The sequence below is a fragment of the Salvia splendens genome, chromosome 5, assembly GCF_004379255.2.
Source record: "Salvia splendens isolate huo1 chromosome 5, SspV2, whole genome shotgun sequence".
Taxonomy (NCBI): Eukaryota; Viridiplantae; Streptophyta; class Magnoliopsida; order Lamiales; family Lamiaceae; genus Salvia; species Salvia splendens.
Window position 1 is genome coordinate 1,460,348 of NC_056036.1, and position 26,684 is coordinate 1,487,031.

Here is a 26,684-nt window from a genome sequence, read left to right on the forward strand (position 1 = left end):
GGAGAGTTGCCGGATTGGAAAGGGGTCTCCGGACGCGGATGGTGAAGGGCATCGAGGTTGGGTCTGTAATCTCCAAACGCCGAGCGGCTCAGATTCCTCGACAAAGGTTGGGGCGTGGGAGAAGACCTCCACGGCTGAGATGGTGGAGGAGTTGGACTCGATGCCCACGGCGGGGGAGATTGATTCCAACTCCATGTCTGGGACGGAGAGCCGCCATATCCCGAAGACTGAGAAGGATAGCAGCCATATCCCGATGGCTGAGAAGGATAGCCGCCATATCCCGACGGCTGGGAAGGATTGCCGCCATATACTGATTCGTGCGAGTCGGGGGATTCGTCGTCTCCACCATGCATTTTTAGAGAGTGAAAGTGTAGATAGTGAATGAAGGGCCTTTAATCGTAATACAATTTATTTAAATTACGTACATGGAAAGATTATAAAGCTTCAAAAAAAGAGAAAAAGGAAAAACTAAGAAAGGATCTTGAATCTTTTACAAAAACATTAGCATTTCCTTATTTTCCATTAGTATAAATTATTTATTGAGCCCAAAGCCTCTAGTTTCTTTATGCATTAATTTAATTTTGTTTCCAAATAGCAAAGTAACATAACTTTATCCCCTATTTACATGTCCATTTTTTTCAAAACAATATTAACAAACTTAAATAATAATGCTACAAAAATTACCACACATATATATCTATGTAGAAATTTAAATGAGAATCATGATATTGCGAGAACTACAACGATTCAAATTAGCAGTAAACCAAAATCTAAACGACCAAATTCATTTTTCCATTTTGCAAAATGATTTAAATGATGGATTGGATGATTCAAATTGACTTTAATGTTGAAAAAAGGTCAACCACTGCAGATAATGGAGGACTATTAAACAAATAGATAAGTAATGGAACTAATTTCAAAGTCAAATAGAGGCAAAGAAATTACAAATAAATTTAGTATGAAAAATCAACCAATTATGCTGGTCTCTTCATACACACTTCCACGAAAGTAGTCAGAAATTTCAAGAATTGAAATTTTTCAATCACTTTCTATGTATTAAAAGCTAATATGACTAATTGTCTGCATCAACAAATGTCAAATGAATAAAAATTTCACAAAACCAAGAAATTCTGTAGAATAGAAGCAGCATCAATAACAGTTAGTACTATTATCTACACTTACAAGAATCACATACACTACAACACTACACAGAAATCAACATACAGAGAGAGAGAGACCTTAAAATCTTGAAATAATTGAAGAGTGGAAACTCTTGAGCCTTATATTCACAAAATAATGTGAATTCCTCGGGTTTTTCAGTACGTAAACACCATCAACCTACGGAAATAAGAAAGAACCGTGTGACAGGAAGAAAAAGAACACGGAAATAAATAAAAAACGATCATTTAGTTCGTTTAGAAGTGAGAAGCATGTGTTCCAGTAGTTTATCATCATTCATCAATTATTTCGTATTGTGGTATTGATGAAGACAGAGATTCATCGTTCGTATATTGCATGAGCTAACGGTTGTGAGGCTTACCTCGACTGTCAAAACTGCCAGCCAACGCTGTGAGAAGATGATGTAAGTGGCTGCTTCACAAAGGGGTGGTTTAGGAGCTGGGCAGCTGTTGGGCGTAAGGCTGGGTCGACTTGTAAGCACTGAAGTATGAAATCACGTGCATCACTTGAAAGAGTGTTCGGGACATCTGGTCTCACGCCCTGTCCTATGTGGAATAAAGCCGTCATCTGTCATCAGAGAGAATGACTATCAAGATCTAAAGTCGTTAGTGGGATATTATCAATACGACCATACCAAGAAACGTCGTGCATATATAACTGTGAACGCAAGTGTTCCGTGATAGCAAGAAGAAGACGGAAAAATGAACTTCGAGTGATAAAACTGAGTTCGACAGTTGATGGCTTTCCAAAACTTTGCAATCATCAGAAACTCGGCGGAGATATACATTCAGAACTATAGTAAATCACACACAACTGACAAAATACCTCAACAACGCAAGAAGCTTTCAAGTCATTTAGAAAATCTAAAACAGCAAGATGCTTTCACTTACATATTCCAAACCGAAATAAGGAAAACTTCTGGTCAACATCTCCAAGACTGTACATCCGAGACTCCATATATCTGCTGCAAGCCCATAGCCCTTGCTCCAAACAACCTGCAGCAGCACGAGATGCTATTAAGTAGATGTAGCATATTCTTCGATACAATTTATCTGAAAGACACAACAACCTCCTATCTTTAAGCAGATTTACATTTCATCAATTTGAAATACTAGACACTCCACGAGTAGGTGATATATTGAACGGTGCGTTTACTTTGTGTTACTTTTATTATCTATTTAAGCCGTCACCCAAAGCCAACACCCGAATATCAAACAAATCAGCATCTAAACGAGATAATAGAGACCTCAGGAGCCATCCAAAATGCAGTCCCCTTGCAAGACTTCACATCATTCAACTTGGCAGCCTGCATAATCAAATAATCACAAGAGACATGACAATATTATTTATCAAACCATTTGCATGCCATGAGAAGCATTGTGCAAAATATGCATATACGTATACATTGCATATATATTTATAAGGTCAAAATAAGAGATCACCTTAGCAAGACCAAAATCAGCAAGCTTCACCAAACCATTTGTGTGCACCAATATATTGGCACATTTTATATCTCTGCAATATGCAAGACAAAAGATAAGATAATTGAACACTTAGAACTCAGTTTAGCAGAAGTTACCCACAAAAAAAGCTAAGATCAAATAAAGCTCCCTTGACATAGGAAGTAGTCTTAATATAATTATTGTAAGCCTTACTTCCTCGGATGCAAGCCATGGGACTAGGTTGGATTCCAACAATTTAAAAGAAAAAGTTCTTTAAGGATACATACACAAAGAACATAGTTAATGCTGCAATCAATACAATGATGTGGAAAAAGGTGTATGCTGTAATGACAAGAAATTGAAGAGTAATCACCTATGGATGACATCTCTGTCATGCAAATACTTCAAACCATGTAGAATCTGCCTTGTATAATTGGACACTTGTGGAACTCGAAGGTCATATTTCTGGTACAGTCTCAAAAGGGAGCCTTGTGTGACCAGCTCAAGAAAAATACAGAGATGCGACCCCTTCTATTTTATCGTAAACGGGAAAATAATAGAAGTTAGGATAACTTACACTCACGGGCAAAGAAGAAAGCAGATGATGAGACTGTGGAGAATCTAAAATTAAATCTAGAAGAGAAATTACAAAAATAGAAAAGCTGGGCAGAAATATTTTAACAAGTGGTACCTTCTCCGTCCCATAATACCGGACGATGTTTTCATGTTCGAATTGACTCAGAAGAGCAATTTCCTGAACAGATTAAGAGGAACTAGAAGATCAGAGTGTTGGAACAGAAAGAGCAACTTCCGCTTTGGTCAATTTTACAAAGATGGTTAGTAAACAAACATCATTACAAAAATGCTAGACCTGTTCAAGTTGGACGACACATTGCTTTCCATCCTCTCCTTGATCAAGCAAAGACACTTCCTTTACAGCAAAAAAGAATCCGCCACTGCATCATAGAAAATAATGAAATTACTTCTTCCCGAAATTACATACAGCAACTACTCCTCTGCTAACAAAAGACTAAAATTCACCACTAGTTTTATTTTTTACTATTTTTACATATTTAGGTTTCTCTGAGTAAATTCAGAGTAACATAAAGATCCTCCCAAAACTATGACCACAACTAATTCCACAGCCTACCATTCAGTAACAGCACACTTCACCTGCTCGGATTACATACACCTGACGATACACTCTAAATCCTAGAAATTTAATCACGCAAGCAACAAATAGCTGCATACTCAAAATAAAGTACTTACTCCGCAATTCCTTCATACACAGATCCAAATGTTCCACGCCCCAAAAGCTCACCCTTCTGCCAGTCATGAATGACGCGCCCATATCTATCATTAGATGAAATGCTAGACAAAGGTTCAGTCATGGAACTTGAGGAATCATACTCATTTGAAGAGAAAGAGCAAGACTCTGATAATGCACGGTTCTCTTCTATTGTCAACCCCCCTATCCTCTCACCCTTCTCTTGCTCGGTCCTATCCCGGCCAACCCCCTCAGTCTCTCCATTATTTGAAAAGAATCTGCTTTGAAACTTTGGAATACATGGATCACTCTCCCGCAAAAAACCTGCCTTCGTATCCCAATCGGGCACCACTATACTCGGCCGCGCCCCCTTAATACCATTCATCCGAGCTGCTTTCGATCTCACTCTTAACTTATCACTATAATTTACACCATCCTCTAACCTCTTCGATACCCCACTTTCCCCCAATTTCTTACCATAACTATTATCTAAATTTCCAACACACAAACCCTCCATTCTCCGATGAATCACATCAAGACCCCCAATATAACCATCACCATAAGAATATTGAACAACATCATCACAATCAACTTCAATTTCTCGACACAAAGGCTCCAATTTCTTACCGGAAGAAGAATAAGAAGGCCCCACCTTCATCGCCACATAATCCTCCGGTGAAATAGCGAAATCGTCTATTCCAGAAAAACCAAAGGCTTCGCAGATAACCTCAAATCCGCCCTCGGTCCCATCCACGCGGAAGCTCGTCGTGTTCTCGGCGTACGAATCCAAGGAGCTCGCGCGCTGGGACTCCTCCGGCGACGACGAAGAAGAAGTAGACGGAGAGAACTCGTAGGTGACATTCCTGAGTGCGTTGCTCCGCTCAAGCCTCCTCGGCTTCGCCGGCCGGCGGCTGGAGCTGGAATCGGCGCGCCTATGGGAGAAGAGCTTCGGAAATCGATGCATTTTCATCACCCGAAGCAAAATCCATCAATTGGGCAAGCAGAAATCTCAGCTCCTTTCTAGCAATTGGATTCGATTTCGAACTTAATTCCTCGTCTGTGATCTTCAATAATTGCGCGGAATTCGTGGAATTCAGCTACTTTTTGGGCTCCGAGAAGCAGCAGTGTGTGTTAGAGAGAAGAGCGAAGGATCAAAGAACTGATTTTTTTTTGTATACATTGGAATCTGAATTGTCATTCTCTTCAATTGGTCAATAATTATCTTTTTGTTTTGTTTTTTACTTTGGAGAAAAAAGAGCATCTTAGAGCATCTCCAGTGGGCGGACATCCCACTAGGACATCCACTAGGACATCCCAAAAACACCTCCTGCCACGTCACTAGGACATCCCATTCCACTGCCACATCACTAGGACATCCCCTGCACAATCCGCCCTTCCCATCGCCCTTCCCACTAGGACATCCCGCAATAAAAAAAATCATAAATTCACAAATAAAACAATTTACGTTTACGGAAATAAAATTTGACCGAGAATACGAACGGGAAAATTAACTACTTCATCGGGAAAAATTAACTACTTCATCGGGAAAAACATACATGATTCGAAAAAAAAAATACATACTCAAAAAAAAAAAATTTAAAAACGGGACGTCCGACCGGACGTCCGACTAGACGCCACAATGGCGGACGTCCGCCCGCCCGTCGCGCCGACGTCCGAGGACACCCGACGTCCTCACGGGACGTCCGTATCCGACCCTAAACGCCACAATGGCGGACGTCCCGGTCGCCCGTCGTGATGTCCGACCGGATGTCCGACCGGACGTCCGCCATTGGAGATGCTCTTATAGTATTTTTCCATTTTTTCCATTAATACAAAATTACACTTTTGGCCACTCCCTCATCCTATAAGAATATGAATATTTACACTTTTCATTTCCGTCCATTTCATAAAAAAAATTAGAATTTCAATTCATGTAAAGTTATCTCTACCTCATTACTCATATACATTAATTAAAGAAATATAAAAATACCTAATTACTCATATACATTAATTAAAAAAATATAAATATATAAATTTAAATTCATTTTCACATTTATGACTTTTGGTTTCGGTCAACTAAAACTTTTTGCGTATGCAGTTTATATTGAACACTGTTTTAAAAACCGGACTGGTAAGCGAACCGGTGTAACTATCGGTTCACGGTTTAACTGGTCGGACCGGTCGAACCACTCGTCGAGCTAGAATACTGTAGCATATATATAATTAAATATATATTATAATATCAGCATACATAATAACTTAAAATGACATTAAATCTACCCAATTACATATAAATTCATTTTCAATAAACTAATTTTGTTTAACAAAATACGTAAACATAACAACAAATTAAAATAATAAATTCAAATAATTATTTACATCATTCTTAATTCCAACATAATATAGAATATATTATAAAATTAATGAGTAGTAGGAGTATAATACTTTCTCTTAACCCATGCGCCACATGTCCAATTGCAAAAGGAGTATTATTCAATTATGTATCCTCTTCGTCCAATTGATGATAACTAGTTCACTTCCCTTTTTAATTTATTCCGACTAAGATGACTTATTATTAAAATTAAAAACACATTTATCTCTACTTTACTATTTCTATTTAACACACAAATAAAACTATATAAAATCTCATGTCGTCCAAGGAATGAGTCATCTTTCTTGAGACGGATGAAATATTTTTTAGTTTAGACTTATCTAGTTTATGACGATCGCAACAAGAAGAGAGAGCATGTGCAAACACAATATGTCATGCTGCAAATGATGTTACATAGCTCAGTGTGCTTAAGCAATTTCGCCCCCCTCCCAGGAAACCTTCCTAGTGAGAAAATTGTTACCAAGCGCAAAGTTCGAACACACGGCAACTCAATGTGCCCGGCCAACACAAGGAAGAGGGAAGCAGAGACGACGGCCCTGAGTTGGCGAGTCAAGAAAAAGAATGACGTGACTCGGTAATCCATGAACATGAAACAGGGTTCGTATCTTGTAATTTTGGTATATTCTTTATGTTTTATCATTTCATGTATGCCACGTAAACAAAGCTGCCTGAACCACTATGCCAACTAGGCAAAATAGATTCGACTCATCCATCGTCCTTACATTTATGTTTATTTGCCTATAAAAAAAAGATTCAATTTGATTTGGATCATCTCTCCCCCACACAACACTCACAAACACAGAGCACAATGAGTTCAAAGAGCTGGTGAAGTGAAATTCTGTGGTAGCATGATACTAGTAATATATAGACAAGATATGAATAGTAGTTGAAATTTTTTGCACCAACAAAACAGTAAATGAACAACACTCTTCGATGACTTATCAACCCGGGTTTTTCACACAATAATAATTCAGCAAGGTTTATGCACATGGCCGAATGGCACAAACCAACGAACAGCTAAAGACTCAGACGACATGAATAACTCCAGTCTCTCTCGTTCGGGTAATTTCAGCACAGATTAAATAACGGTGGAAACTCTTTGCACAGGAAGGTTATTCAGAGGAATGAGATATCCAATATATCAGGCCACTGCAATAAGATTTTTCCAAGACCAGGAATGATAATCAATGTAGCAGTTCATTTACGGCTTTATATCACGTGCACAAGGGCAAAAAAGGGAAAGACAATCACACCTGATTAACACAAAGACGCATTGAAGAACACCTGCAATTCCAGTCCATGCTGAAGGACCAGTCTCCACCAGTGCATCTTGTATCAAGAGTCCGACTGAAGCAGCTAACGAGACAAATGACACAACATATGCAATGAAAAGCCAGAGTTTCAACCTGTTGAGAACAAAAGTGAAGAAGCAACCAGAGAGGTAAGATGGGAAACATCATGACCTTTATTCATAAACTCAGTGCTTCCTCGTTTCACAGCATAAAAGTGGGAGGAAGATGCAATCAAGACTTCATATATGCAAAGCCACTACAATTATTTTTCCAACAATAGTACTCTACTAAACTACTTGGCAATATGAAATACAATACCAAAACATTGACAAGAATTTTAATATCATCAACATTGTTATTTCCTCGTTTCACAATATAAAAGTAGGAGGAAGATGCAATCAAGACATCATCTATGAAAAGCCACTGCAATGATTTCTCTGCCAAAACCGGTTTTAACTAAGCTACCTGCCATATGAAATTCAATACCAAAACATCATCAAACATCGTTATTCCCTCAACTTCTTCTCCCCTAACATTACTGACATCCAAACACATTTCTATTAATACCATCAAAACATGGTTCCCTCAACTTCTTCTCCCCTAACTCAAGCTGGCTGAACTCATTAAGAATACATAAAACTGTCATCGAGAAAACATATAACTAAAATCGAAGTTTTTTTTTTTATCACATTAAAGAGTAAACACTCCACCCAAAACTAACCATCAAGTTGCAAATTGCAAATATGATCATCAAAAACACAATATTATCAATCTTTTATCCAAACTTCCTCCACTTATTTATAATATTACATCACACCACACCACACCCTAATTAGAGAGTTTTCACGAAAAAATTTATCAAAGATAAATGAGAAAACTGGCAATAACCTCCATTCACCCTCATCGTATGGAGAGTAGTCAATATCCTCTTTCCTCACGCAATTGAACATCAGAGCAGACAAGGAAGCGAAAATTCCTATAAAAACAAATAATTAAACTAAATTAAGCAAAAAAGAATGAATTTGAGGCATAATTCGCACGCAAATACCTGGTAGGTAGTGGAGGAAAGGGACTTGTACGGCGCTGCACACGACGGCATCCACCCAAAACCACCACCCAGCGCCGAACACCGCGCCGGAGATTCCCGGTCCGAATATTGCCAAAAGCTCAGACAACTCCATTTATACGCAACTACTGATTCCGAGTTGGGTGATTTTGATCGTTTTCGATCCGCCGATTGTCGGATGGGATCGAAAATACCTCGAATTGGGGTAAATTATGATGAATTGGATGTGAGGGGTTCTAGAATTGGAGGATTTTTGAATTAGGGGTTTGATACTACGAGTCGAGAAAAATCGGTTCTTTTGCCACTTTTTGCTTTGATTATACAACTCTCACGCTCTCTCTCTCTCTCTCTCTCTCTCTCTTTCTTTCACTCTACGATTTATATATTTTTAATGAAACTATACTAAATTATAGACTTAATAGTACTTGATTTTTTCATCTATTTAGCGTAAAATATCTTAGATGGATCAAATCTCGTCTGTCCCACAAAGATTGTCACATTTTTCCATTTCCGTCATCTCACAAAGTTTGTCTCATTTCAGTTTTTACCATTTTTGGTAGTGGACCTCATATTCCACTAACTCATTCCTACTCACATTTTATTATAAAACTAATATATAAAAGTAGAACTCACATTCTACGAACTTTTTTAACTCACTTTTCATTATATTTCTTAAATTCCGTGCCGGTCAAAGTGAGACAATCTTTGTGGGACGGAGGGAGTATGCTAGAATCTGGTTTTTAGATATAGAAAGATTATGTGAGTGATCATAAATTATTATTTCTTGATTAAACTGTAATATATAGTGTTATTGAAATTGATTTTTGAATTTTATAATAAATGGATATTATTTAAATGTTAAAAAACAAGAAATTATGATTACATTTTTTTTAGTAATACATACTTCATCCGTCCCACAAATATATGTATATTTAGTTGGACACAAATTTTAATGTATAATTAGTAGATTGAGCTTTATTTCAATAGAAAAAAAATTTTAAAATTAAAAAATATATAATATTTTGGAACGGATTAAGAATTAAAGGGTTTATTCTCATATGAGATGAGAGATTACTTTACTGCAAAGTGACTTTCACTATTTTGTTACTATTATTGGGGACTACTATTTTATAGAGTAGATCATAATTGGGCCTGGGGCCTGGGCCTCTTCCTTATATACAAAATGTAGATTTTTGAGAGAGTGAGATGTAGAATAAAATTAGTTATAAATACTATTCTCTCTGTCTCTTACTATTTTATTTTTAGTTTGTTCCACGATATATTTTTTTTTGAAAAAAGTTCTCTCTCACATTAATATTTATATATTATTTTCTCTCTTCATTTACTTAACACACAAAACAATTTCTCCTAAAATCTCGTGTCAATCCCCAAGTATGGCATCAGTTTAGTACTATAAAGTTGTGATTCTCGTGCTTATGTTCTAGAACCTTCCGAAGGCCATCAGTTTTTCTCTCATAATTAAACCTCGCCTATTATGTTGATCTCTTTCGATTAAGTTGTTATCAATTGTAACGATTGCTCCACTACGGACTAAATTAAGATTCATTATTCCTCATTAACACGAATGACGAAAGTAGGTTGTCCTAATTAATGATTAATGTTCTATTTTAAGTAAGTACTGTTGGGATTTCAGCATGTTACTTTTACAGGTTGTTATTGATTCCCTTACTTAAAATATTGCAAATCTTGGACAGATTCAACGCTAAGTGCAGCCACCTTGATAAAATTATAGGCAACTACTCAATTAACAATTTATTATTGTGTGTTCAACTCAAGCCTCAAGGTCATCAATGCTTTGTTGAGCTGTTTGGATTCAATCACATCTTGTTTTTGTGCGATTGCATTTTTCAACAAGCTTTGCTTCCTTTGTTTTCCAAGCAAGAAGATATCTGAAAAATGGCTTACAATCTTCAACCTCTCATCACCATTCTTGAAGGAATCCTTGATCCTCACCAACCACGATGGATTGTTGATGAAAACAACCCACAACTCCAATCCCTCTTCGATAAAGCTACTTCTCTTCAAAAGCTCCTTCATAGTAATTCTTCATTCACCAAACTAGACACCCAAATCAGAGAAGTGACACACCAAGCTGAAGACATCCTTGAATCCCACATGGTTCATCATATGCTCTCTGGATCGGATTGTGTGAGGTTCACTCTTTCCACACCAGATCTGCAGCAAGTAACACGACATCTTGATTCTCTGATGGAGCAAGCAGAGAAGCTGTTGGAGATGGGGGATGAGAAGATGCTGCGAGACCTTGATTCTTCTATGGAACAACTGAAGCTCGTGGATAACAAGATGCCGTCTAGAAGTTCATCCAGTTCCAAGAGTGTTGTTGTTGGAATTGATGAAGATCTGATGCAGCTCCAGGATCGGCTGACCCGTTTGGAGAAGAAGCTGGAGATCGTCCCCATCGTTGGTATGGGTGGAATAGGTAAAACCACTCTCGCTCAAAAGCTTTATGAAGATCCTTTGATTGTTGATCACTTTGCATATCGCGCTTGGGCCACTATCTCACAAGATTTCAATATGCAACAAATTCTCTTAAGCCTTCTTAGTTGCATAATCAAAAAAGAAGAACTTGATCAACATAAGGGCAAGGGAATACATGAGTTAAAAGATATGTTGTATAAGAGCTTGTTCTGTAGAAAATACTTGATTGTGTTAGATGATATATGGAGTACGAGATTCTGGGATGAGATAAAGATGTACTTCCCAGGCAACAACAATGGAAGTCGCATTGTGATTACCACTAGGGAATCCGATGTGGCGAACCATGCTGACTCTTCGAGATTGCAGCATCAAGTGCAACTGCTTAGCGAGTCTGAAAGTTGGAATCTACTTCACCAACTTGTGTTTGGAGAAGAGGAGTGCCCTCTTGTTTTACAAGAGATTGGTCGAAAGATCGCCAAGGATTGCGGTGGGCTTCCTCTAGCCATCAGTGTGATTGGAGGGTTAGTATCTAAGATGGAAAGATCAGAAGATGTTTGGAGGAAAATTGGGGACAATGTTATAGCAGCAATTTCTGGATCAGACGAGCGATGCTATAGTATATTGTCTTTAAGTTATAACCACTTGCCAAATCACTTGAAGCCATGTTTCTTATACATGGGAGCTTTCCCTGAAGACTACGAGATTAGTGGATCCAGACTCGTACAATTGTGGGTTGCAGAAGGATTTGTAAAATCGAACGGGGAAAGATGTTTGGAGGAAGAGGCTGAGGATTGGCTAAAGTCTCTAGTAGACAGAAATCTATTTATGGTTAGACTATATAAGTATGGACAACCAAAGAGTTACAGCATGCATGATATGTTGAGGGATCTATGCATTCGGAAATGTGATGAAGACAAGTTTATGAATGGTCCCAACAAGTTCACATACTGTAATCCACGCCGCATGAGTTTTCACTCATCAAACGAATTGGAAGATGTTAATGATTCAACAGAGTCAATGTCACTAACTCGATCTGTTGTTATATGCATTGGTTTTCGTAGGGCTAAGTTTCCGTCTGGTGCATTGTTTGCGGCAAGATTGCTAAGGGTATTGGACTTAAGGGATATGCGTTTCTCTACTTTCCCAGCCGAAATATTTGAATTTGTCAACCTACGCTTCTTAGGTGTTTACTGCTCTTTAAATCTACCGAGAGGAATATCAAGATTGTGGAATTTGCAAACTTTGATTGCTCGTTATTGCAAGTTTGATGAGCCAGCTGAGCTATGGAAGCTCTCTGAGTTAAGACATCTCGAAGTGGATGGAATTGAGTTGTTAAAAGATGAGGCAATGAAGTATAGTGTACTGAAGAAGCTGCAAAGTATTGTTTCAGTGATAGTACCTAAAGATGAGGCAACAAGTTTGGATGGTTTCCTCAAAAGAGTTCCAAATATCAAAAAGTTGGTAATTGATGATAGGGACCGAACTAGATCCATGGCAATTGATCTTAGCCATCTTCACATGCTCGAAATATTAAGATTCTGGTGGATGAGAAATATATCCTCTCCAAACGGTTTTGGTCATTGTTTCACAGTTATATTTCCTTGTAATATTAGAAAACTATATCTGCATGAATGTGAAATGATTTTGGGAGCGTGGAGGACTGTGTGTGCACTACATAAGCTGGAAGTTCTCGAGATATATGGCTGCAGTTTTAATAAGAAATGGTATGATGAAGAGTGGGAGTTAGCAGATAGAGATGTGTTCCCCTCACTGCAGTTTCTACATCTTGCACATTTGAGGATTGTGCGTTGGATAGCCGATGAGACCAATTTCCCTAGACTCCGCCACCTCTGCGTAGTTGGCTGCAGGAAACTAGAGGAAATCCCAAGCGGCATTGGAGAAATCCCAACACTCCAATTAATCGAGTTAGTAGAATGCAGCAAATCTGCAGTGGCCTCAGCAGAAAGGATTGTGGAGGAGCAATCTGAAAATGGAAACAACGACCTCAAACTTCGCATCAAAAAGTGGTCTGATTTCCGACAGGTACTTAACCATTTCTTTAAGTTGAAGAAGATTTTGAATGCTTAGTTGTATGCAGCACTCTGATTTTGCTAGCGCATTCATGCATACAATTTTCAATCGGAGATTAATTTCATATAAAATGTATTTAAATGAGGATTTTAATAGTAGTTATTAAGTAGTACATTGTAGTTTGATAGTGTATTTCACTGAATTTGTCTTACAAAGATCAAGTGGATACTACTATTGTATCTGATCATTTTTTAATTATTAATTTATAGTTTCATGGGAACCTTAAATACATACACACACTTAATTAACTCTAATAAGCATATTAATCAAATGCTCTACTTTTTATTTAAAATAGAAATAATAGTAAATAGTTTGGGGTGAACTGAAACAGAAAAGTGTTAGTAGCATTAAACAAAGGGAGTAGTTTGTGATCGTATAATGGTTTAATCGATTGTTTTTGCCCTATAAATTAGTTTCCCATCAATATGCTAATAACAGTGCCCGGATAATGCTCATAATTTGTGGTGTTAATGCTAATGTCAATTATTTGTGATGGTAATGCACAGTTGATGCTATTTCTAATGTTAATACTAATGCTCTATTAGGGTTAATGCCAATACTAATGCTAATGTTGTGTGATGTTAATGCCCTAATGATAATGTTAATACTGATATTAATGCTGATAATAACAATCTTTGCTCTTAATGCCATGTTAATGCTTATTCTAATGTTAATGCTTTGTTAATGTTAATGTTAATGTTAATGTTAATACAAACGCTAGTGTTGGTGTTAATAACCTTTGACGTTAATGCTGATGTTAATAATCTATGATTTTATTAATAATTCTACAAATAATCTTGTGATATTGCATCATGCAGTGATGATGATGATGATGAATCAAATGGCCCCAACAGTGAGCAAACATATCCATGACAAACATACAACTACATTTGCCACTGTACAACAACCATTGGCATCATCTGTCCAAAAAGAAATAATATAGCAGCTGATTATTGAAGACACAGGAGACGCATGTATAAGGGTGAGAAGATTGTCAGGGAGAAAATGATAGAAAACTATCTAAATGAATGAAGACTATAGCTTTAAATAGACATATTGTGTTTACTTGTGATGTTAATTTTGGAATGCCTCATTTTTGTTTTGTTGTGTTTTGATTTGGGTATTCTTATATTAGCATTTACTTATTAGTATTTTAAGTATGATTGTGACTTGTGAGTATAAGTTTGATAATACATTGATCTGAGTGTTATTCATGTCCTCTATTGGAGTGTTTTACTGTTATGTATATAATGTCTCAATTATGGAGTAGCAGTAACAAATAATGACGGAGTCTAGGATTTTTATACTGGGGCCATAGTCTAGTATATATTTCGGTGTTTCTGTCGCCGAAAGAACTACAATATGGGTGGCAGGACGATGCGAGAAGTATAGATACTAATAAGCTAAAAAAACTAACTGATCAGTGATAGAATCTAGATATACACTTGTGTCTGTCAATCGAAATAGCCAAATTGTCGAAAGATGCGATAATATCGAGAAAATTTGTTTTCTAAAATAATCAATTTCAAAATTTACTAGATAGGTCAAGATATAATTCATCTTATTTTACCAATATTATAAGTATATAATTCATCAATCGCGATGGATCGTTGATGAAAACAACCCTCAACTCCAATCCCTTTACAACAAAGCTACTTCTCTTCAAAAGCTCCTTGATAGTAAATCTTCATTCACCCAAATAAGAGAAGTAACACACCAAGCTGAAGACATCCTTGAATCCCACATGGTTGATTGTATGCTCTCTGGATCGGATTGTGTGAGGTTCACTCTTTCAACACCGGATCTGCAGCAAGTAACACGACATCTTGATTCTGTTATGGAGCAAGCGGAGACGCTCATGGAGATGGAGGACAAGAAGATGCCGCGAGAGATAGATTCTGCTATGGAAGATAAGAAGATGCTATCAAGCAGGTCATCCAGTGTTGCTGTGGTGGGAATTGATAAAGATCTGATGCAGCTCAAGGATCGGCTGGCCGGGATGCAAACAAAGCTGGAGATCGTCCCCATCGTTGGTATGGGTGGAGTAGGTAAAACCACTCTTGAAGATCCTTTGATTGTTAATCACTTTGCATATCGTGCTTGGGCCACTGTCTCACAAGATTACAATATGCGGCAAATTCTGAAAAGCCTTCTTAGTTGCATAACTGGACAAGAATGTGATCAACATACTGATGAGTTAAAAGATACTTATGTTGTATAAGAGCTTGTTCGGTAGAAAATACTTGATTGTGTTAGATGATATATGGAGTAGGAGATTCTGGGATGAGATAAAGATGTACTTCCCAGGCAACAACAATGGAAGTCGCATTGTGATCACCACTAGGGAATCCGATGTGGGGAACTATGCTGACTCCTCGAGTCCTCAGCATCTAAGTGCAACTGAAAGTTGGAATCTGCTTCACCAACTTGTGTTTGGAGTAGAAGATTGTCCTCCTGAATTGCTAGGCATTGGACAAAAGATTGCTAGCGACTGTGGTGGGCTTCCTCTAGCCATCGGTAATTGATCTTAGCCATCTGCACAAGCTCGAAAACTTAAGATGCAGTTATATGAGTATTATATCCTCTCCAGTCGGTTCGTTTCAGAGTAATATTTCCTCGTAATATTAGAAAACTAGAATTGTATACATGTGAAATAAATTCGGGAGTGTGGGGGACTCTGAGTGCACTGCATAACCCACGATAAAGCAATGCAGATTTAAAAGGGAGGAGGAGACATGTGATGAAAAGTGGGAGTTAGCAGATGAAGATGTGTTCCCCTCACTGCAGTGTCTGTATCTTCAAGATTTGCTTCATCTTGTGCGTTGGATCAGTATTTAGCAGATGAAGATGTGGGAGTTAGTAGATGAAGATTTGCTTCACTCTGACTGCACTGCATAATCTCGTAATATTTGTTCTAGTTTTGTTGCATAATTAGAACAAATTAATAGATCAATATTTACATGTAGTGGATTTGAAAGTTGATATGCAAAATTTGAATTTAGTGAAGATTTAGAAATTTACAGACAAGTTATCATAATCAGTGGATTTTAGAATTTTGAATTTTTATTATAAATAGATAGTAGTGTAATTTAAATTTTAAAAACATGAAATTTACTACCGTATGATCTACACTACTTATTTTCAGTAGATCATAAATTTGTTGAAGTAAAGAAATTGTACATGTGATGCTAAAGTGATGATGTTGTAATAATCATGCACCAAAGTATGATGAGGAATTAGATGGCCTCAAGGCCCTATCTATGAGCTAAGGAGCAAACATTTCCATGACAAACATACCCTTGGCAATTTTGCATCATTTGAGTAATAAACTGATTTGATTGTTTGAGTGTTTAACACCAAAATTAAAACTAAAATGAGATAGGTAATTAGTTCCAATAGTGCTCTAAAATCAATCTCATTTTTTATTTTTGAAAAAAAAATGCTTATCTTTAGGTTTACACTAAACCTAAACCCAAAAGTTTTTCAAACTTTATGAATAAAAAAGGCATAATATAGAGAATATTCTTTTAAGTTTGAATTTAGTGTAAATGGTTGAAATAAAATCATATTGATGTGAAATTTACACTAAAATGAGTTTGAGTTTACTGTAAATTGTTGGAGATGATCAATTATGTAGCAGTAACTATAGCATCACCCCTATGCAAGTACCAAAATATTGTAAAAACAACTAGACAATGTAGTGCTAAAAATATTATTTCAAAGTTAGCATTAGTAATATGATACTAGATACTAGCATCAACTCAATCCATAATAAGCCCACTGGATGGGTGAGTATGATTCTTTATCCATGGGATAGTTTTTGAATAAATTACTGCCTATATCAATTTACTATCTTTGTGGATTAAAAGTTGGTGCACCTGAAATTATGTATCATTATCAATGTATAGGTCATAATCAAGCAATTTGATTTCTTAAGCCTTCTTAGTTGCATAATCCGAAAAGAAAACTGTGATCAACATAAGCATATCACACACTACAAAAAAAGGGTGGTGAAAGAGGCGTTGATATTACAATTAAAAATTCATATTTTTGAGATAGAGCAATATGAAGAACATCAGAACACTAGCATGTTAATTTTACCGATCATAATTGATTCCCCTTCTAAAATAATGCAAATCTTGGATAGGGTCAAGGCCAAGTACAACAATCTTAATAAAATTATATCCAACTACACAATAATATATTACTATCAAATAGAGTAACAGTTTTATAGTATTATCTGTTCCAGCCTCAAGGTCAACAATCATCTTGTTTTTGTGCTATTGCAATTTGCAACAACCTTTGCTTCCTTTGTTTTTTGAGCCAGAGGAGATCTGAAAAATGGCTTACAATCTTCAACCTCTCATCACCATTCTTGAAGGAATCCTTGATCCTCACCAACCTCGATGGATTGTTGATGAAAACAACCCACAACTCCAATCCCTCTTCGATAAAGCTACTTCTCTTCAAAACCTCCTTCATAGTAATTCTTCATTCACCAAACTAGACACCCAAATCAGAGAAGTAACACACCAAGCTGAAGACATCCTTGAATCCCACATGGTTCATCATATGCTCTCTGGATCGGATTGTGTGAGGTTCACTCTTTCCACACCAGATCTGCAGCAAGTAACACGACATCTTGATTCTCTGATGGAGCAAGCAGAGAAGCTGTTGGAGATGGGGGATGAGAAGATGCTGCGAGACCTTGATTCTTCTATGGAACAACTGAAGCTCGTGGATAAGAAGATGCCGTCTAGCAGTTCATCCATTTCCAAGAGTGCTGTGCTGGTGGGAATTGATGAAGATCTGATGCAACTCAAAGATCGGCTGATCGGTCAGCAGCAGAAGAAGCTGGAGATCGTCCCCATCGTTGGTATGGGTGGAATAGGTAAAACCACTCTCGCTCAAAAGCTTTATGAAGATCCTTTGACTGTTGATCACTTTGCATATCGTGCTTGGGCTACTATCTCACAAGATTACAATACGCGGCAAATTCTCAAAAGCCTTCTTCGTTGCATAACTGGAAAAGAATGTGATAATCATATTGATGAGTTAAAAGTTATGTTGCACCAGAACTTGTTCGGTAGTAAGTACTTGATTGTGTTAGATGATATATGGAGTACGAGATTCTGGGATGAGATAAAGATTTACTTCCCAGGCAACAACAATGGAAGTCGCATTGTGATTACCACTAGGGAATCCGATGTGGGGAACTATGCTGACTCCTCGAGTCTACAGCATCAGGTGCAGTTGCTTAGCGAGTATGAAAGTTGGAATCTGCTTCACCAACTTGTGTTTGGAGAAGAGGAGTGCCCTCTTGTTTTACAAGAGATTGGTCGAAAGATCGCTAAGGATTGCGCTGGGCTTCCTCTAGCCATCAGTGTGATTGGAGGGTTACTATCTAAGATGGAAAGATCAGAAGATGTTTGGAGGAAAATTGGGGACAATGTTATAGCAGCAATTTCTGGATCAGACGAGCGATGCTATAGTATATTGTCTTTAAGTTATAACCACTTGCCAAATCACTTGAAGCCATGTTTCTTATACATGGGAGCTTTGCCTGAAGACTACGAGATTAGTGGATCCAGACTCGTACAATTGTGGGTTGCAGAAGGATTTGTAAAATTGAACAGGGAAAGATGTTTGGAGGAAGAGGCTGAGGATTGGCTAAAGTCTCTAGTAGACAGAAATCTATTTATGGTTAGACTATATCAGTATGGACAACCAAAGAGTTACAGCATGCATGATATGTTGAGGGATCTATGCATTCGGAAATGTGATGAAGACAAGTTTATGAATGGTCCCAACAAGTTCACATTCTCTAATCCACGCCGCATGATTTTTCACACATCAGACGAAATGGAAGATGTTAATGATTCAACAGAGTCAATGTCACTAACTCGATCTGTTATATACATTGGTTTTCGTAGGGCTAAGTTTCCGTCTGGTGCATTGTGTGCGGCAAGATTGCTAAGGGTGTTGGACTTAACGGATACGAGTTTCGATAGTTTCTCAACTAAAATATTTGAATTTGTTAACCTACGCTTCTTATGTGTCCATGGCCGTTTCAGCATACCGAGAGGAATATCAAGATTGTGGAATTTGCAAACCTTGATTGCTCGTTATTGCAAGTTTGATGAGCCAGCTGAGCTATGGAAGCTCTCTGAGTTAAGACATCTCGAAGTGGATGGAATTGAGTTGTTAAAAGATGAGGCAATGAAGTATAGTGTACTGAAGAAGCTGCAAAGTATTGCTTCAGTGAAAGTACGTAAAGATGAGGCAACAAGTTTGGATGGTTTCCTCAAAAGCGTTCCAAATATCAAACAGTTGGTAATTGATGATAGTCTCCGAACTAGATCCACGGCAATTGATCTTAGCCATCTTCACAAGCTCGAAATATTAGATTTCGGTTGTATGAGAACTATATCCTCTCCAAACGGTTTTGGTCATTGTTTAACAGTTATATTTCCTTGTAATATTAGAAAACTATATCTGTATGATTGTGAAATGTTTTTGGGAGAGTGGAGGACTCTGTGTGCACTACATAAGCTGGAAGTTCTCAAGATACATAACTGCAGTTTTAATGGGACACGGTATCATGAAGGGTGGGAGTTAGCAGATAATGATGTGTTCCCCTCACTGCAGTTTCTACATCTTGTAACTTTGTGGATTGAGCGTTGGAAAGCAGATGAGACCAATTTCCCTAGACTCCGCCACCTCCGTGTATATGACTGCTACTATCTAGAGGAAATCCCAAGCGGCATTGGAGAAATCCCAACACTCCAATTAATCGAGTTAGAAAAATGCAGTGAATCAGCAGTGGCCTCAGCAGAAAGGATTGTGGAGGAGCAATCTGAAAATGAAAACGACCTCAAACTTCGCATCGACAGCCGTGACCACACTTCCAAAAGGTACTTAATCATTTCTTTAACTTGAAGAAGATTTTGAATGCTTAGTTGTATCACTTGTATGCAGCACTCTGATTTTGCTCGCGCATTCATTCATACACTTTTCAATCGGAGATTAATTTCATTAAAAACGTATACACAAACTTTAAATGAGGATCTTAATAGTAGTTATTAAGTAGTACCTTGTAGTTTGATAGTGTATTTCACTGAATTTGTCTTGCAAAGATCAAGTGGATACTACTATTGTATCTGATCATTTTTTAATTATTAATTTATAGTTTCATGGGAACCTTAAGGGCGTGTTCAGTGGGGTAGAAGATGAGATAGTGGACGAGATCCATGAGGAAATAGGCAATGCTGTAATCCAATACGAGACTTTGCAGCGGCGTGTTGGAGGAGTGGAAATCCGGGGCCGGGTTGGAGAGAATAGCGCGGGCGGCGAGGAATACTGCGGGGGGTGCCGTGAGCTAGGGAGATAGCGCAGCTTGAAGCTTCAGGGCGGAGCTTGGAGGCCCAGGTGCGGAAGAGGATTGAATAGGCGATGAGGTAGAGGAGCAAATAGCCGGCGAAGAAGAGAGGAAGGGGATTGGATGTTAGCGGAAATTGAAGGTCCATGATTTTGGGGGGAAACTGAAAATTAGGGGAATCCAATTGGGAATATGAGTTGAAGGATGGAGAAAAGATGCAGAAAGTCAGTAGATAATGGGGCAACGTTTGTAGAAGGGGGGAAAATCAGTAGCTTCTATTGAATGATTCAGGGTGATAATAGTAAAATGCTCCCATATCTGGAGCCGGAAATCGAGACATGAAATGAATTAGCACCTCCTGCTTCTGATTTGGTTTCAGCCCATACCTGGAGTGAACAGGTCGGGCCCGGACATTAACAACGGGCTTCCCTTGGAATACCCCATGATCTTGAACAGCCAAATAGACCATGATATAGGCCCATTTCTGGACATATCAGCCTACTTGAACAGGCCCTTAATATATACACACACTAAGATTTCCAAAAAGTATTAGCATCTTATTATTTAATGCGAGAACATTTAATTAACTCTAATTAGCATATTAATTAAATGCGCTACTTTTTATTTAAAATAGAAATAATTGTAAGTAGTTTGGGGTGAATTGAAACAAAAAAGTGGGAGTAGCATTAAACAGATGAAGTAGTTTGTGATCGTATAATGGTTTAATCGATTGTTTTTGCCCTATAAATTAGTTTCCCATCAATATGCTGATAACAGTGCCCGGATATTGCTCATAATTTGTGGTGTTAATGCTAATGTCAATTATCTGTGATGGTAATGCCCTGTTGATGCTATTTCTAATGTTAATACTAATGCTCTATTAGGGTTAATGCCAATACTAATGCTAATGTTGTGTGATGTTAGTGCCCTGTTAATGCTAATGATAATGTTAATACTGATATTAATGCTGATAATAACAATCTTTGCTCTTAATGCCATGTTAATGCTTATTCTAATGTTAATGCTTTGTTAATGTTAATGTTAATACTAACGCTAGTGTTGATGTTAATAACCTGTGACGTTAATGCTGATGTTAATAATCTATGATTTTATTAATGGTTCTACAAATAATCTTGTGATATTGCATCATGCAGCGGTGGTGGTGGCGGTGAATGATGATGGTGAATCAAATAGCCCCAACAGTGAGCAAACATATCCATGATAAACACACAACTACATTTGCCAATGTACAACAACCTTTGGCATCATCTGTCCAAAAAGAAATAATGTAGCAGCTGATTATTGAAGACACAAGAGACGTTTGTATAAGGGGGAGAAGATTTTTTTTTTTTTTTTTTTTTTTTTTTTAAAAAATTAACTTCATATATTTATATCATATATATGAAGGAGGAAATTACAAATCAACTCCTATAACAAGGAGGAAAGACAAATTACGCCACCTAGGGTTCGAACTCGAGACCTCCAGGATGGACGCGGTATCCAGCACCCTTTACCGCTAGGCCAAGGGGCTTGGATTATAGAAAATTGTCAAGGAGAAAATTATAGAAAACTATCTAAATGAATGAAGACTATAGCTTTAAATAGACATATTGTGTTTACTTGTGATGTTAATTTTGGAATGCTTCATTTTTGTTTTATTGTGTTTTAATTTGGATATTCTTGTATTAGCATTTACTTATGAGTATTATAAGTATGATTGTGACTTGTGAGTATAAGTTTGATAATACACTGATCTGAGTGATGTCCATGTCCTCTGTTGGAGTGTTATACTGTTATGTATATAATGCCTCAATTATGGAGTAGCAGCAACAAATAATGACGGAGTCAGGATTTTTATATTTGGGCCATAGTCTAGTATATATTTCGGTGTTTCTGTCGCCGAAAGAACTGTAATATGGGTTACAAGACGATGCGAGAAGTATAGATACCAATGAGCTACAGAAATAGTGTTTGCTCAACTCAAGCCTCAAGGTCATCTATGCTTTGTTGAGCTGTTTGGATTCAATCACATCAAGTTTTTGTGCGGTTGCATTTTTCAACAAGCTTTGCTTCCTCTGTTTTCCAAGCAAGAAGATAACTGAAAAATGGCGTACAATCTTCAACCACTCATCACCATTCTGGAAGGACTCCTTGATCCTCACCAATCACGATGGATTGTTGATGAAAACAACCCACAATTCCAATCCATCCTCGATAAAGCTACTTCTTTGCAGCAGCTTCTTGATAAATCTTCACTCACCAAACTAGACACCCAAATTAGAGAAGTAGCACATCGAGCTGAAGACATCATTGAATCCCGCATGGTTCATCAAATGAAATCTGGATATGATTCCGCCATATTCACTTTTACCACACCAGATCTGCAGCAAGTAATACTAGATCTTGATTCTCTGATGGAGCAAGCAGAGAAGCTGTTGGAGATGGGGGATGAGAAGATGCTGCGAGAGCTTGATTCTGCTATGGAACAACTGAATCTCGTGGAGATGGAGGATAAGAAGATGCCCGTGGTGGGAATAGATGAAGATCTAATGCAGCTCAAGGATCGGCTGTCGGTCAGCAGCAGAAAAGGCTGGAGATCGTCCCCATCCATCGTTGGTATGGGTGGAGTAGGTAAAACAACTCTCGCTCGAAAGCTTTATGAAGAACCATTGATTGTTGCTCACTTTGCATGTCGTGCTTGGACCACTATCTCACAAGATTAAAATATGCGGCAAATTCTCAAAAGCCTTCTTCGATGCATAACTGGAAACGAATGTGATGAACCTACTAATGAGTTAAAAGAAATGTTGTATAAGAGCTTGTTGGGTAGAAAATACTTGATTGTGTTAGATGATATATGGAGTAGGAGATTCTTGGATGAGATAAGGATGTACTTATTGGACAACAACAACGGGAGTCGCATTATAATCACTCACCACTAGGGAATCTGATGTGGCGAACTCTTGGAGATCGCAGCATCAAGTGCAACTGCTTAGCGAGTCTGAAAGTTGGAATCTGATGTGGCGAACTATGATATGTTGAGGGATATATATATATATGCATCAGCTGAAGACATGTTTCTGAATAGTTCCAACAAGTTCACTTTCTGTAATTCACGCCGCATGAGTTTTCACACATCAGCCGAATTGGAAGATGTTAATGATTCACTAACTCGATCTGTTATACGCATTTGGTGCAATTTGGATTGCTTTAGACTTAATGGAATTCTATTCCGCCGAATTCCCAACTGTAATGTTTGAGCTTCTCAACCTACTAATTGCCTTTATAGAATACCAAGATTGTGGAATTTGCAAACCTTACATTGCTCCCAACTGCTGCTGTTGTATGCAGCACTGTGATGCAAAAATCCAAATGATCATTCAATCGACAACAAATATGAACATTATTTTATACTCCAAACCACACTCATTAATACAATCACGATATTATGCTTTGTTTGGTACGTTATTGAGCTATAATATGCCAATATCGAATCAATCCAAAATACTCATATAAATGGAGTGAGATGAATAATCCCGTCACACATTATAGTCTTAATACTAAATAGGTGGATCAGTATATATTACACGACCAAATTTTGTAAATAAAGGACATAATCGAACAAAAGATAATACGGAGTAATAAACATGACCTCATGAGGACGATGGTAACACAATCAAATATTTATACAATAACATTTTTAAAATACTAGAGAAATTTAATAGAATCAATATCAATCATGAAATCACACCTCTTCACCAATTACATCATACCAACAATATTCATAAATTTAATTTAATGAACTTTCAAAAAGTTGAATTCTTTCCATAAATTTTCAAGTTGACAAATAATATCACAAACTTTACCATATTATTTTCCACTGGATTGAAGGTGTGCTTCAAGAAAAACTATCCTCAAATATTGAATAACTGAAGCTCTTGAAGTTATTGTCAAGAAATTATGAAAAAAGTTCATATCATAAGTATTATTTATCGGAGTTTTTTGCTTGTAGAAACAACAAACTCGGATAAAATTTGTAATATTATTTGTCAAACTGAAAATTCTTATAAAAAACTCAAAATTTTAAAAGTTGTATGATATTAACTGTCAATATCACTTCACTTTTTTATACGTAACAACACAATATTGGATACATAGTGTACGTTTTAAGCTCATGAAAACATTAGTAGAAGTTATTCATTCTTGGTTTTCGCATTTATATTAATACGGACTATATATAATTGATCATCCATTTTTGGATAATGCCATTTTAAGGTAGCATAGAAGTAAATCAAGGTGCATAGCCACCATGACCACCACCTTCGCCACCACCGGCGCCGCCACCGTATCCACCGGCATGTCCCCCACCCGCGGACGCACTGCCGCCGCCACCACCTCCTCCTGCACCTCCACCATATCCTCCGCCGTGGGCCCCTCCTGCGCCGCCACCGGCACCTCCACCGCTCCCATATCCCGACCCCGAGGCACTTCCGTCGCCCCCGGCCGACGCACCTCCTCCACCGCCACCATGACCTCCGCCGCCGCCATATCCTCCGGCACCGGCACCGGCTCCTTCACCACCTCCTTCGCCTCCACCGTATCCACCGGCATGTCCCCCGCCGGCCGCCGCACCACCACCGCCGGAACCTCCACCACCGCCGCCGCCATGCGCTCCACCAGCAGCGCCGCCTCCACTTCCACCTCCTTCACCTCCACCGTATCCGCCGGCATGGCCCCCTCCGGCGGCCGCACTACCACCACCTCCGCCGCCACCGGAACCCCCACCGCCGCCGCCGCCGTGAGCTCCTCCACCGCCACCGCCGTATCCCCCACCCGCACCATGCCCTGCCCCACTGCCGCCGGCATATCCATCTCCGGCATAAGCGCCGCCGCCGCCTTCACCTCCGCCTCCGCCTCCACCGCCGGCATAGACACCAGCATCGACACCCACACTGAGCCTCGCGGCGGAACATATCGCCGCAAACAAAATTACAAAGAAAAGAAGAGAAACAAATTTGTTTGCAGCCATGTTTGTTTGTTGATATTCTATGCATGCATGATCACCTATTTATAGCCAATCTCAGAGAGAGAAGAGAGAGTGTGGTCCATTAACCAATCACACCTTCCAGATTTCTCTTACTACTGAGCTTTTGCTGTTTCCCATTATCCAATTATCAAATTATTTTTTTAGTATATAGTTGTATAATTAATCTCGAAACATAAATGAAAGATTGTTATACAAAACATACCAATAGAGGACCGGCCAAATGGTTCACTCTTAGGAACGAGGTGTTAAAATATCACGGCAACTATTCTAGTTTGATTTAAAATAAAATTGTAAAAGTGTTAATAATATTTAAGCTTTTAAATATTGCCAATGTTACTAATAGAAGAATAAAAATGGGAAATGTTACTCATGCTTTAGAGAAAAATATGTTACCCTAATTGAAAATCCTAGTTGGAAATACACTTCATCAACAACTGAGTTTATTTTGGTGCGGGTATGTTTGGAGTTCAACTCAAATGTAGTATGAACCAATAAAATTATGTACTTGTGGATTTTGTGTTTACTAATACCGAATTAAATAATTAAGCAAAACAAATGTTGATATAATTATAACTAATTTATTAATAAAAACTAAAAGTTTAGGGCACTAAAGTAGTGACAAGTGGAGCAAAATTCTTATGATTTAGTTACAACAACTTTTTATCGTTATCGCTTAGGCATGAATATGATGATGGAAATCCAACTCAAAATTATTCGTTTCCCACGTATATTAGGTTTTGTGAACATGATCACAATTGCATTAGTATTACTTTTTCACGACTTATACTGTTATACATGTGCTATGTTATGTTGCTTCTTCCGCGTAATCCCACCACCGATGCTGACGATTAATGGCGTATTCAGAAAATAGAACACGTGGAAACAGACACAGTAAAAAAGGTCGTCAAAATAGAGGCACTGCAACGACTATCAATGTCGATTTTTAAACGAAAAATTGTGAAGAGATCTAATAAAAAAAAATACTCCTAGTGCAAGAACTTTTGAATGTGTTTGCCTACATTTCACTACTTAGGAAATTAAAAAGAAAAAGAAAATAAAAACTTAGGAAA

At 37.9% G+C, this 26,684-nt stretch overlaps 4 protein-coding genes across 5 annotated transcripts; 2 read left to right on the forward strand and 2 right to left on the reverse strand.

Annotated features, from left to right (window-relative positions):
* Window positions 1-1,110: 1,110 nt before the first annotated feature.
* LOC121801905 (mitogen-activated protein kinase kinase kinase 1-like) lies at window positions 1,111-5,100 on the reverse strand. Its single transcript, XM_042201366.1, has 9 exons — window positions 3,891-5,100; window positions 3,493-3,577; window positions 3,313-3,375; window positions 2,995-3,152; window positions 2,622-2,694; window positions 2,426-2,485; window positions 2,070-2,174; window positions 1,541-1,746; window positions 1,111-1,338 (listed from the first exon to the last, which is right to left on the reverse strand). Exons 1-8 carry the CDS (start codon window positions 4,856-4,858, stop codon window positions 1,549-1,551), a joined length of 1,710 nt encoding a protein of 569 aa, XP_042057300.1. The 5' UTR covers window positions 4,859-5,100; the 3' UTR covers window positions 1,111-1,338; window positions 1,541-1,548.
* A 2,006-nt stretch (window positions 5,101-7,106) lies between these two features.
* LOC121805450 (transmembrane protein 50 homolog) lies at window positions 7,107-9,005 on the reverse strand. Its single transcript, XM_042205299.1, has 4 exons — window positions 8,621-9,005; window positions 8,461-8,548; window positions 7,534-7,686; window positions 7,107-7,429 (listed from the first exon to the last, which is right to left on the reverse strand). The coding sequence occupies exons 1-4, from the start codon at window positions 8,751-8,753 to the stop codon at window positions 7,393-7,395; spliced, it is 411 nt and encodes a 136-aa protein (XP_042061233.1). The 5' UTR covers window positions 8,754-9,005; the 3' UTR covers window positions 7,107-7,392.
* Window positions 9,006-10,430: 1,425 nt separating this feature from the next.
* On the forward strand, window positions 10,431-14,351 carry LOC121803037 (putative late blight resistance protein homolog R1B-16). Its single transcript, XM_042202746.1, has 2 exons — window positions 10,431-13,141; window positions 14,008-14,351. Exons 1-2 carry the CDS (start codon window positions 10,556-10,558, stop codon window positions 14,008-14,010), a joined length of 2,589 nt encoding a protein of 862 aa, XP_042058680.1. The 5' UTR covers window positions 10,431-10,555; the 3' UTR covers window positions 14,011-14,351.
* Window positions 14,352-17,445: 3,094 nt separating this feature from the next.
* LOC121805762 (putative late blight resistance protein homolog R1B-16) lies at window positions 17,446-22,294 on the forward strand. 2 transcript variants are annotated; one of them, XM_042205753.1, is made up of 2 exons: window positions 17,446-20,103; window positions 21,722-22,294. In XM_042205753.1, exons 1-2 carry the CDS (start codon window positions 17,531-17,533, stop codon window positions 21,741-21,743), a joined length of 2,595 nt encoding a protein of 864 aa, XP_042061687.1. In that variant the 5' UTR covers window positions 17,446-17,530; the 3' UTR covers window positions 21,744-22,294. The 2 variants fall into 2 exon arrangements, with proteins under 2 accessions (XP_042061687.1, XP_042061686.1); XM_042205752.1 differs by lacking the exon at window positions 21,722-22,294 and adding an exon at window positions 20,379-21,711.
* Window positions 22,295-26,684: the final 4,390 nt, after the last annotated feature.

Bases quoted from the DNA above. Each gene is read 5' to 3' on its own strand.
- LOC121801905 (XM_042201366.1), bottom strand. From the start codon at position 4,858: ATGAAAATGCATCGATTTCCGAAGCTCTTCTCCCATAGGCGCGCCGAT. The intron at 3,578-3,890 runs GTAAGTACTTTA...TCTATGATGCAG, and splicing joins GTGTATGAAGGAATTGCGGA to TGGCGGATTCTTTTTTGCTG. The intron at 3,376-3,492 runs GTCTAGCATTTT...TAATCTGTTCAG, and splicing joins GTGTCGTCCAACTTGAACAG to GAAATTGCTCTTCTGAGTCA.
- LOC121805450 (XM_042205299.1), bottom strand. From the start codon at position 8,753: ATGGAGTTGTCTGAGCTTTTGGCAATATTCGGACCGGGAATCTCCGGC. The intron at 7,687-8,460 runs GTTATTGCCAGT...TGTTCTCAACAG, and splicing joins TACGATGAGGGTGAATGGAG to GTTGAAACTCTGGCTTTTCA. The intron at 7,430-7,533 runs GTGTGATTGTCT...ATCTTATTGCAG, and splicing joins TGCGTCTTTGTGTTAATCAG to TGGCCTGATATATTGGATAT.
- LOC121803037 (XM_042202746.1), top strand. From the start codon at position 10,556: ATGGCTTACAATCTTCAACCTCTCATCACCATTCTTGAAGGAATCCTT.
- LOC121805762 (XM_042205752.1), top strand. From the start codon at position 17,531: ATGGCTTACAATCTTCAACCTCTCATCACCATTCTTGAAGGAATCCTT. The intron at 20,104-20,378 runs GTACTTAATCAT...ATTAATTTATAG, and splicing joins CGTGACCACACTTCCAAAAG to TTTCATGGGAACCTTAAGGG.